Source organism: Hyperolius riggenbachi, chromosome 2 (assembly GCF_040937935.1).
Source record: "Hyperolius riggenbachi isolate aHypRig1 chromosome 2, aHypRig1.pri, whole genome shotgun sequence".
Taxonomy (NCBI): Eukaryota; Metazoa; Chordata; class Amphibia; order Anura; family Hyperoliidae; genus Hyperolius; species Hyperolius riggenbachi.
This window is the reverse complement of record NC_090647.1, coordinates 392,236,597-392,248,639: the sequence shown is the minus strand read 5'-3', so window position 1 is coordinate 392,248,639 and position 12,043 is coordinate 392,236,597. Positions and strand designations below refer to the sequence as shown.

At 47.2% G+C, this 12,043-nt stretch overlaps 1 protein-coding gene across 9 annotated transcripts in view; it reads left to right on the top strand.

Annotated features, from left to right (window-relative positions):
* Positions 1-11,630, top strand: part of PLXNA2 (plexin A2) — a 3,799,727-nt gene extending 3,788,097 nt beyond the window's left edge. For 8 of the 9 annotated variants that reach the window (XM_068269767.1, XM_068269773.1, XM_068269774.1 and 5 more), the window contains one exon: positions 11,177-11,630. In XM_068269767.1, the coding sequence (XP_068125868.1) occupies positions 11,177-11,272 (96 nt within the window). In that variant the 3' untranslated portion in view covers positions 11,273-11,630. The remainder of the gene's footprint in view (positions 1-11,176) is intronic. The other variant, XM_068269776.1, reaches the window with a different exon arrangement.
* Positions 11,631-12,043: the final 413 nt, after the last annotated feature.

Here is a 12,043-nt window from a genome sequence, read left to right as displayed (position 1 = left end):
GTACACCTCTCACATCTTTGTAAATATGTTGTTTCTTTTCATGGGACAACACTGAATATATGACAATTTTATATAATGTAATAAGGTCAGTGTACCTGTGTAAGGTCAGTGTACCAGTGTAAATCTGCCGTCACATCAGATTAAACCACCACACAGCCATTAATGTCCAAACCGCTGCCAACAAAATTGAGCCCATCACTAAGTGAGTAGTGGCTGGATGGTGTACTGGTTAAGGGCTCTGCCTCTGACACAGGAGACCTAGGTTCGAATCTCAGCTCTGCCTGTTCAGTAAGCCAGTAATTCAGTAAGGAGCTCTTTGGGCAAGACTCCCTAACACTGCTACTGCCTACTGAGTGCGCTCTAGTGGCTACCTCGCTAGCGCTTTGAGTCCGACAGGAGAAAAGCGCTATACAAAAAAAAGGTATTATTAAAGGTATTATTAAGTGAAGAATGTCAAAATTCGGCCAAATTAGACATTTTCCCTCCCCTTCAACCCATGCTAAGGGCTCTACCCAACATTGTTAAACCATATAGGACTTTATTCAATTTGCTTTTTCTCCTAGGATATAATTTACTCCTAGTATCAGCTTGCCTGATGTGGGAGGATAACACATAAGGTCTCAGGTGTGTTAAATTTTTGTGTTGTCGCTCTCACACTTCCTCATCCTGGTTACTGGAAGTTCAACATGGCACCTCATGGCAGAGAACTGTCTGAGGATCTTAAAGTAAACCTGTAATTTTAAACGGAAAGAAATTTAGATACTTACCCCGGTAGAGGAATGCTTTAGAGGCTTCCTACGTCCTTCTCCCGACCCTCTATAAGTACCCCCACTCCAATCCGGCTTGGCCAAACTGTGCAAGCAAAGGGTGTCACTTTGATAGAGATGTCGCGAACCTCCGATTTTCGGTTTGCGAACCGGGTTCGCGAACTTCCGCAGAAGGTTCGGTTCGCGGAAAAATTCGCGAACCACAATAGACTTCAATGGGGAGGCGAACTTTGAAAAATAGAAAAAATTATGCTGGCCACAAAAGTGATGGAAAAGATGTTTCAAGGGGTCTAACACCTGGAGGGGGGCATGGCGGAGTGGGATACATGCCAAAAGTCCCGGTGAAAAATCTGGATGTGACGCAAAGCAGCGTTTTAAGGGCAGAAATCACATTGAATGCTATATTGCAGGCCTAACGTGCTTTCAAACATCTTGCATGTGTATACATCAAACAGGGAGTGTAATTAGAGTACTGCTTCACACTGACACACCAAACTCACTGTGTAACGCACCGCAAACAGCTGTTTGTGTAGTGACGGCCATGCTGGACTACTGCGCAACATGGCGTGATTGCTCTTCCTCACTCAGTGATGTCAGGTAATGTGTGACTTCCTTCTCAACTTTCCATGGCATTGTTAAAAAGCTTACGTTTTGTTTTTAATTTACATTTTCTACTTGCTGTGTACTTGTTCAGTACCGCTACAATGAGAATCCTGTGGAGGCGGGCAAGTCTGCCATTCTGACCCCGGGTAATGGCCGGGGAATGAGAGGTTTGAATCCGGTGTGGAGCCTGAGCAACGGCTACCACTACACATCCAAGGAGGGCAGCGGGCAGGCATGCACGCCCGCCCGCCCCGAGGTAGTGACCAAAAATAACAATACAGGAGGAGGACTTTCGAGGCCCTGCTGTGTATTTGAAATGAATGTACTTTAAATCCTTTAACGAGAACCAGTTATGGCGGGCAAAGATGACACCACATTCCTTTCACGAGAATCATATGGAGGCGGGCAAGTCTGTCATTTGTGACCCCGGGTAATGGCCGGGGAATGAGGGATGGAATCCGGTGTGGAGCCTGAGAAACGGCTACCACTACACATCCAAGGAGGGCAGCAGGTAGACATGCACGCCTGCCCCGAGGTAGTGACCAAAAATAACATTACAGGAGGCGGACTTTCGAGGCCCTGCTGTGTATTTGAAATGAATTAACTTTAAATCCTTTAACGGGAATCCGTTATGGAGGGCAAGTCTGCCATTGTCACCGCGGGGAATGAAGGTTGGATTGCGGCCCGAAGTGGGAGCCTGCTGAGACCCATGCTGTAGCTGCCCTGACCGTGCTTTGCCGACCAGGCATCTGTGGTCAGATGGACCATTGAGCCAGCGGAAGACAAACCCAAGTCGAAAGCATTTGCCAAGAATGTTTTACGGAGGGCAAGTTTTTTTGCCCTTTTTTTAAATTTTTTGAAAATGATAGATGGTTGTATTTTTAAATTGTTTGAAAGTTTAGATGGTTGTATTTTTAAATTGTTTGAAAGTTTAGATGGTTGTATTTTTAAATTGTTTGAAAGTTTAGATGGTTGTATTTTTAAATTGTTTAAAAGTGTATCCATTCTTCCTCCCCCCTACCACGAACAATACCATGGGAACGTGGAGCAGCAGAAGCCCCCTGTGACGGCTGCCACGGTTGTTCTCCGCTGCTTGTCTTTTGAGGGGTGCTTATTTTCCTCAGGTGTTCTTGCCATAGCTGTTTGTGCCTTCTCTCCAGGTGCCTTCGTAAAGCACTTGTCCCTACGTGACAGTTGGCCTTTCCACGGCTCAATTTTTGCTGGCAGAGACAACAGATGGCTTTGCTCCGATCTGAGACACACACGTGAAAAAATTTCCAAACCGCTGAGCCCCCCTGGGCTGATGGCGCTACGGTGGCATCAGCAGCTGACGTTGAAGGGCATGTTGGCTGTCTGGCCATAGCTGGCGATAAATGGCGCCGGACACTGCCCCCAGCTGATTCTGAGGACGAGCTCCCTCTTGTATTGCGTTCCGGAGTTGGAGCCTTTCAACGTCTACCACCACACATCCAGGCAAGGAGGGAAGCAGGCAGGCATGCACGCCCGCCCCGAGGTAGTGACCAAAAATAACAATACAGGACTCAGGAGGACCTTTTGCGGCCCTAATTGAAATGAACTAACTTTAAATCCTTTAACGGGAATCCGTTATGGAGGGCAAGTCTGCCATTGTCACCACGGGGAATGAAGGTTGGATTCCGGCCCGAAGTGGGAGCCTGCTGAGACCCATGCTGTAGCTGCCCTGACCGTGCTTTGCCGACCAGGCATCTGTGGTCAGATGGACCCTTGAGCCAGCGGAAGACAAACCAAGTCGAAAGCATTTGCCAAGAATGTTTTACGGAGGGCAAGTTTTTTTGCCCTTTTTTAAATTTTTTGAAAATGATAGATGGTTGTATTTTTAAATTGTTTGAAAGTTTAGATGGATGTATTTTTAAATTGTTTGAAAGTTTAGATGGTTGTATTTTTAAATTTTTTGAAAGTGTATCCATTCAAGTGCAAGTTATGCACTGACTGCCAGGTATAATGTGCAGTCACAGATGCAGTGAAAGGTATGCAATGACTGCAAACAGCCGTTTGTGTAGTGACGGCCGTGCTGGACTGGTGCGCACCGTGACGAGAGTGCAGGTGATGGTGGCTTTTCAGCCCATATGCTTGCCCGGCTGATGTAGCTGAATGACAGAACAGTGACTTTCCAGCTGATCAAATTTGGTCTGACCACAATGAAGCAACGACCTTAATATCTTTTGTGTGCCACCCCCACCCGAGACACTCAAATAGCCGGCAGTCATTGCTTCATTGTGATGCGCAAGCCCCTTCACCGCGGCAAGGTAATGATCACGAAGGGGGATGGGCACATGTACACGCACCAGAAAAATTAGTGTAGCGGCTGCTGCTAGCAGCGGCCTTAAAAATTCAGGAATCCGCCTAGAGTCCTGGACCCTGTTGGTAGTGGCAGAGAAGGCAGTCAAGCGGCCTGCAGGCAGAGATGCTGTGTGTGGGGAGTGGACTGACTTAGTCTTCGGTCGTGCAGTAGCCCTCCGTGATCCATTCCTCATTCATTTTGATAAAGGTCAGGTACTGAACACTGTCGTGACTTAGGCGACTTCTCTTCTCAGTAACTATGCCTCCAGCTGCACTGAAGGTCCTTTCTGACAGGACGCTTGCGGCAGGGCAAGAGAGAAGTTGTATGGCAAATTGGGACAGCTCTGGCCACAGGTCAAGCCTGCGCAACCAGTAGTCCAAGGGTTCATCGTCGCTTTTCGCAGAGTCTACATCCACACTCAAGGCCAGGTAGTCGGCTACCTGCCGGTCCAGGCGTTGGTGGAGGGTGGATCCGGAAGGACTATGGCGAGGAGTTGGACTAAAGAACGTCCGCATGTCCGACATCACCCTGAGATCGCTGGAGCGTCCTGTTCTTGCCTGCGTGGACTTGGGGGGAGGAGGGTTACTGCCAGTGGTACCTTGATTGCTTTGTGCAGCCACATCACCCTTAAACGCATTGTAAAGCATCATCGACAGCTTGTTCTGCAAGTGCTGCATCCTTTCCGCCTTTTGTTGAGTTGGTAAGAGGTCCGCCACTTTGTGCCTGTACCGAGGGTCTAGTAGCGTGGCCACCCAGTACAGGTCATTCGTCTTGAGTTTTTTGATACGGGGGTCCCTCAACAGGCTGGACAACATGAAAGAGGACATCTGCACAAAGCTGGATGCAGAGGTACTCTCCATCTCCTCTTGCTCTTCCTCAGTGACGGGACGCAACTCCTCTTCCTCCCCCCAGCCACGAACAATACCATGGGAACGTGGAGCAGCAGAAGCCCCCTGTGATGGCTGCCGCGGTTGTTCTCCTTCCGCCGCCTCTTCCTCCTCCACAGAAACACCTTCCTCATCATCACCATCATCAGAGTCTGACTCCTCTCCTTCCCCACACGACTCCTCTTCTTCCTCCTCCTCCCCCCTCTGTGCTGCCGCCGGTGTTGTGGAAACATTGGGTTCGTGTGTAAATGGCTCCAATGAATCCTGCTGCCCTAACTCTTCTTGTTCACGCTCCTCCACAGCTGTATCCACCACTCTACGCACAGCACACTCCAGGAAGTAGGCGTAGGGGATCAAGTCGCTGATGGTGCCCTCATCGCGACTCACCAGTTTGGTCACCTCCTCAAAGGGCTCCATGACCCTGCATGCATTTCGCATCAGTGTCCAGTTGTTGGGCCACAACATCCCCATCCTCCCAGATTGTGTCCTTGTACTGTAATGATACAAGTACTGGGTGACGACTTTCTCCTGGTCTAGCAGGCGAGAGAACATCAGCAGGGTGGAATTCCAGCGAGTCGGGCTATCGCAAATCAGGCATCTCACCGGCAAGTTGTTTCTACGCTGAATCTCTGCAAAGCGTGCCATGGCCTTGTAAGAGCGCCTGAAATGCCCACACAACTTCCTGGCCTGCTTCAGGACGTCCTCTAAGCCTGGGTACTTGGACACAAATCTTTGAACGACCAGATTAAGCACATGTGCCATGCAGGGTATGTGTGTCAGCTTTCCCAAATTCAACGCAGCAATGAGATTGCTGCCGTTGTCACACACCACGTTGCCGATCTCAAGCTTGTGCGGGATCAGCCATTGCTCCACCTGTTTGTTAAGAGCAGCCAGGAGAGCTGCTCCAGTGTGACTCTCCGCTTTCAGGCAAGACATGTCTAACACTGCATGACACCGTCGCACCTGGCATGCAGCATAGGCCCTGGGGTGCTGGGGCTGTGTAGCTGGGGAGGAGATGGCGGCACCAGCCAAGGAGGAGGAGGAGGAGGATGACGACAGCGAAGCGGTGATAGCAGGTGGAGAGGAGGTGGCTGGAGGTCTGCCTGCAAGCCGTGGAGGTGTGACAAGTCGGTCCTCTGCGCAGCCACGTACTCCCTGCTTGCTGCCATTGGTCACCAGGTTGACCCAATGAGCTGTGTATGTAATGTTGTGGCCCTGCCCGTGCTTGGCAGACCAGGCATCCATGGTCAGGTGGACCCTTGACCCAACGCTGTGTGCCAGAGATGACACCACTTGCCTCTCAACTGCACGGTACAGTTTGGGTATGGCCTTTTGAGAAAAATAATTGCGGCCTGGTATCTTCCACTGCGGTGTACCAATGGCCAATAACTTACGGAAAGCCTCCGACTCCACCAGCTTGTATGGTAATAGCTGGCGAGCTAATAGTTCCGCCACGCCAGCTGTCAGACGCCGGGCAAGAGGGTGACTGGCAGACATTTGCTTCTTCCGCTCAAATACTTCCTTCACGGACAGCTGGGTACTGCTGTGGGCAGAGGAGAAGGAACCGCTCAAGGGAAGAGGCGGTGTGGAGGAGGGTGGCTGTGAAGGTGCAAGGGAGAAAGTGAATGAAGACGATGCACCTGAAGGAGGAAGAGGAGAAGGAGTTTGGCTTGTCTTTTGAGGAGTGCTGCTTTTACTCAGGTGTTCTTGCCATAGCTGTTTGTGCCTTCTCTCTAGGTGCCTTCGTAAGGCACTTGTCCCTACGTGAGAGTTGGCCTTTCCACGGCTCAATTTTTGCTGGCAGAGACAACAGATGGCTTTGCTCCGATCTGAGACACACACGTGAAAAAATTTTCAAACCGCTGAGCCCCCCTGGGGTGATGGCGCTACGGTGGCATCAGCAGCAGCTGACGTTGAAGGGCATGTGTGCTCCCTGGCCATAGCTGGCGATACATGGCACCGGACACTGCCCCCAGCTGTTTCTGAGGACGAGCTCCCTCTGCTTCTATCATGGAGTCGTCTCCTCCTACTCCTCTCTGACTCCTCCTCTGAACTGTCCCCCTGGTCATCTCCTCTACCGGGAACATATGTGGTATCCATATAATCGTCATAATAATCCTCCTGGCCAGCTGCGCTTTCCTCAGACACCTCCTCAAGTGCACCAACTTCAGGTGGTCCACCATCATCCCCATCCACACACGTTACGTCCATACTATCGCCACCTAACTCAGACGTATGAGGTGGTGTACCTGCGCCTTCTTGTTGTTGTTGCAGTAGTGGCTGGGAATCAGTGATTTTACCACCACCACCAAATAACTCCTGCGAAGTGTCAAATGCAGCGGATGTGGTGCTTGTTGTAGCGCTGGTGGCTGCGGGAGATGAGGTGTTCTGTGTTAAATACTCAATCACCTCCTCACGATTTTGGGAAGTGATGGCACGTGCCTTCTTCTGAGCACTGTATTTTGGGGCAGGTCCGCATGAAATCACAGCAACACCACCTCGCACAGCCACAGACCTGCCGGTGCCTGGTGGCCTTCCTCTGGGTCTGCCTCTACCTCTTCCTCTACCTGGTTTGTCCATTTTGTCTATCTCGGGGGTATGCTAGCTATATGCAGTGAGGTGGGTTCTCACTCAACACAACAGGTAGTTAGATGCAGTGAGGTGGCCAGGTGGGTTCACACTCAACACAACAGGTAGTTAGATGCAGTGAGCTGGGTTCACTCAACAGTAAAGGTACTTAAGATGCAGTGAGGTGGGTTCTCACTCAACACAACAGGTAGTTAGATGCAGTGAGGTGGCCAGGTGGGTTCACACTCAACACAACAGGTAGTTAGATGCAGTGAGCTGGGTTCACTCAACAGTAAAGGTACTTAAGATGCAGTGAGGTGGGTTCTCACTCAACACAACAGGTAGTTAGATGCAGTGAGGTGGCCAGGTGGGTTCACACTCAACACAACAGGTAATTAGATGCAGTGAGCTGGGTTCACTCAACACAAGGCTAGGTATATGCAGTGATGAGGTGGGTTAAGTAAACACAACATGTACTGGGTAGTTAGATGCAGTGAGCTGGGTTCACTCAACAGTAAAGGTACTTAAGATGCAGTGAGGTGGGTTCTCACTCAACACAACAGGTAGTTAGATGCAGTGAGGTGGCCAGGTGGGTTCACACTCAACACAACAGGTAGTTAGATGCAGTGAGCTGGGTTCACTCAACAGTAAAGGTACTTAAGATGCAGTGAGGTGGGTTCTCACTCAACACAACAGGTAGTTAGATACAGTGAGGTGGCCAGGTGGGTTCACACTCAACACAACAGGTAGTTAGATGCAGTGAGCTGGGTTCACTCAACACAACGCTAGATATATGCAGTGATGATGTGGGTTAAGTAAACACAACAGGTACTGGGTAGTTAGATGCAGTGAGCTGGGTTCACTGAACAGTATACAGTAAAGGTACTTAAGATGCAGTGAGGTGGGTTCTCACCCAACACAACAGGTAGTTAGACTTAGATGCAGTGAGCTGGGTTCACTCAACACAAAGCTAGGTATATGCAGTGATGAGGTGGGTTAAGTAAACACAACAGGTACTGGGGTATATGCAGTACTGGGTAGTACAATGTGCAGCTCCCTGTCACACACACAGACAGTCAGTCACTGAATGTGCTGGGCTGCTGGCAGTGGCACACACACTATCAATTAGCAAGGCTGTGCATGCAACAAACGTGTCAGAAAAAAAATGTACAGGTTGAGCTCTGAAAAGAGCTGTTGCTGGGTGCTTTAAAAGCAATATTAATCAGTCAGGAACAAGCAAAGCAGTCTAGAACCTAACTAATCTGTCCCTAAGAGAAAAAGTCTGCAGCAGCTGTCCCTTTCCTCTCTCTAGCAGGCACACGAGTGACTGTAATGGCCGCCAGAGGCTGCCTTATATAAGGGGGGGGGGGGGACTCTAGGGCTTACTGTAGCCTGAATGGCTACAATGTGCCTGCTGACTGTGATGCAGAGGGTCAAAGTTGACCCTCATAGTGCATTATGGGGCGAATCGAACTTCCGGAAAAGTTCGCCTGGCGCAGGCGAACGCGAACCCCCAATGTTCGCCTGGAACCGTTCGCCGGCGAACCGTTCGGTACACCTCTACACTTTGAGCCCTATTTGTATTCAAGACCACATTTACATGACCAGGGGATTTTGATTGCACATCAGCAGTAGTCACTGTGGTTTCCACATGGGCACTTATGTCCTTCCGCAGGTAGCTTTCTCTCACTCCCACTTTAAACTCTCCAGCTTGGATGTGGAGTATAATTCACTACAGAGCACTTACATCACCTGGCATCTAAGGTGTTTAAAATCAGGTAAGCTTCTGGGAAACAGGGGTGTGTGTTTTTTGAGTGCAGCCCGTAGATTGAGCACTTGTTTGGGTCATGATCACCTGTTTTTGTGCAAGTGTAGTATGGTGGCCAAGACCAAACATACAGTATAGAACCCCACTGTATGTTCTTTGCCACCATTTTACATTTAGGCCTTGCCATGTTTGACCACCTAACTTGAGTGCAAATGCTCAGCATCATATCCAGAGATTGTTTTTTGCAAAGAGACTTATGACTGCTAGCAACATTACTGCAAAGTTTGAAGGGATAGGGTGTCAGCCTTTAAGTGCTCGGACCTTACGCAACACACCGAATAAAATTGGTCTGCATGGCTGATATCCTAGAAGGAAGCCTCTTCTAAAGATGATGCACAAGAATGCCCACAAACAGTTTGCTGAAGGCAAGCAGGCTAGGGACATGGATTACTGGAACCATATCAGAGATAAACTTATTTGGTTCAGCATGTGTGGTAACAAAAAGGTGAGCAGTACAAAGGCAACAGTGTCTTGCATACAGTCAAGTATGATTTCTGGCTGCATATATTCTTCCAGCACTGGGTACCTACAGTTTACCGAGTGAACCATGATTGCCAAAATGTAGTGTGTCATACTGAAGCAGTGCATGATCCCCTCATTTCTAAAACTTGGTGAGAAGGTAGTATTCTTACATGATAATAACACGAAACACACCTCCAAGACAACCACTGTCTGCCTCAGAAACGGAGGGTAAAGTTGCTGGACTATCCAAGCATGTCTTCAGACCTAAACCACTTTGAGTATCTATGAAGCATCTTAAACATCCCAAGGCAAAAATGAGAAACTCAATGCTGCAACACAAAATTATGCAAGACCAGGGAGTCAACCAGCCAACACCCGAACCCTCTAAAGGTATAGCTTCAACACAACACAAGAAAGGCTGGGTCTCGACCTGGATTCAGGCTAGTTGGCAAATGTATTGCAAGGGCCACAGTGTAGAGCATGACATTTCAACCTGTGCGGTCTTTATCGAGTGCCTACAGAACAGAATGATTGCCACATTTAAGTGCAACATAATTAGCATAAAAACACCAATTGGATCAATGGGTGGACACAATACTTAAAGAGACAGGCTACATGGTTAGTCAAAGGGAGATGCTCATAGAAAACATTTCAAATTAAAAATTCTCAATCTCCTTCAGTCCATAAGAAATGAGATTTCCAAGGTTTCAACTCTGCAGTGAGGGTGTAGACCCCCACACCTACTTGTTGCGCAGAGAAAGCAGATGGATCAGTGATCTTGGAATGCTCACCAAATGAAAATTTTAATTTGAAATGCTTTCTATGAGCATCTCTTTTTGACTAACAATGTAACCTGTCTCTTAAGTATTGTGCCCACCCAATGGGTGTGTTTTATGCTATGTTGCACTTAAATGTGATTGTTGCACAGTCATTCTGTAAGCACTTGATAAAGGCTGCACAGGTCAAAATGTGCTCTGCACTGTGGCATTTTCAATAGATCGGCCAGTTGGCCTAAATCCAGGTTGAGACCGAGCCTTTCTTTTCTTGCATCCTAAACATCCACCAGCTTCATTATGGTGGAGTGGAGGAGGATTCCAGTTGCAACCTGTATAGCTCTAGTGAAGTCCACACTGAAGAGAGTTAAGGCAGTGCTGGAAAGTATTGATGTTCAGACAAAATAGTGTCACCGTTGCCAGCATTTTAGAGATTAATGGCTGTGTGTTGAGTTATTTTGGTGTGTCAGCAAATTCAAACTGTTATGCAAGCTGTACACTGACTATTTTATATTGCATCAAAGTGTCATATCTTCAGTATTATCTCACAAAAAGATATAATAAAATATGTACAAAAATGTGAGAGGTGTACTCACTTTTGTGAGATACTGTCAATAATATCATGTATACCAGTAAAAAGTTTATTTTACTGTTGAGGTTTTTACATGCTCTTTAAAGCTTTGTGTGTCTGCAATTGGTCCTTTGAATTACTATGTGCTTACTTGATTCATTCACTTTGTCATGACTTCAGGCATAAGTATGCCAAAGTTATGTTGCATTAGGACTAATAAATATTGATTTCAGGAAACAAACAAACCAAAAAAAAAACATATTTGATATAACCTGCACACAAATATATACTGTAAGATTTATTCTCACATAGGATTAAAACAATTTAAAAAAGATTCTGACGTAGTGAGTGTTTTTTTGCGTTAAGCTAAAATAACTTCTATAACTTCTCTATACAGGTAATCACAGCTTTGGAGCAGGATGAACAGGGACAACGACAGCGCTTAGCCTATAAAGTGGAGCAGCTTATAGCAGCCATGAGTTTTGGCAGCTGAATATGCAATCAAAGGAGACAAACAACTGACAAAGACTTTTAGAGTGCAGAGCTGCAAGAATGCCCTTGACATTCCTTCCAACTGTGAACATTTTCTAAGTACCAGTAAGACCAACTGAATGTGTCACAGAAGGAATGGGGAAAGCACCAATCACTCCCACCATTCCTAAGAACCTAAAGATATGGACATCTTCACAAGCTCAATAGCTTCCTGGATTGCATGGTCTATGTATATTATGAGACTACTTAGCAAGAAGACGGCACTACTTTGTATGTTGATTTTGTTGGTTGTTTAGCTTGCTTTCTCCTTAAATAACGTTTTGTAATATTATAATACACTTATTTATTTCTTCCTCGAATGCGTGTGAGGTGTGTGAAAACATTTTTTACCTCTAAATTAGAAGAAAGAACATTTTCATAGAAGACCACTTTTCCTTGTTATTCACTGGTTATATAATATACAACTTTAAAAATGTGAATACTGTGTAACTTGTCACCACTGCCAGCGAGACTACTTAAAGGACAACCGAGGTGGCATGATGAGATAGACATGTGTATGTATAGTGCCATGCACACAAATAACTTTTACTTTTTTACTTTCTCTGCCTGAAAGGGTTAAACATCAGTTATGCAAGTCATAGTTTCTGTCCGGGTCGGAACCAGGTCAGACTATAGCTTAACCCTCACTGATAAGTAATTACAGCCATAAAATACTTTCCTGCCAGTAAATGGCTTCTGAGAGCAGGAAAGAGATAAAAAAGAGACAATGAAA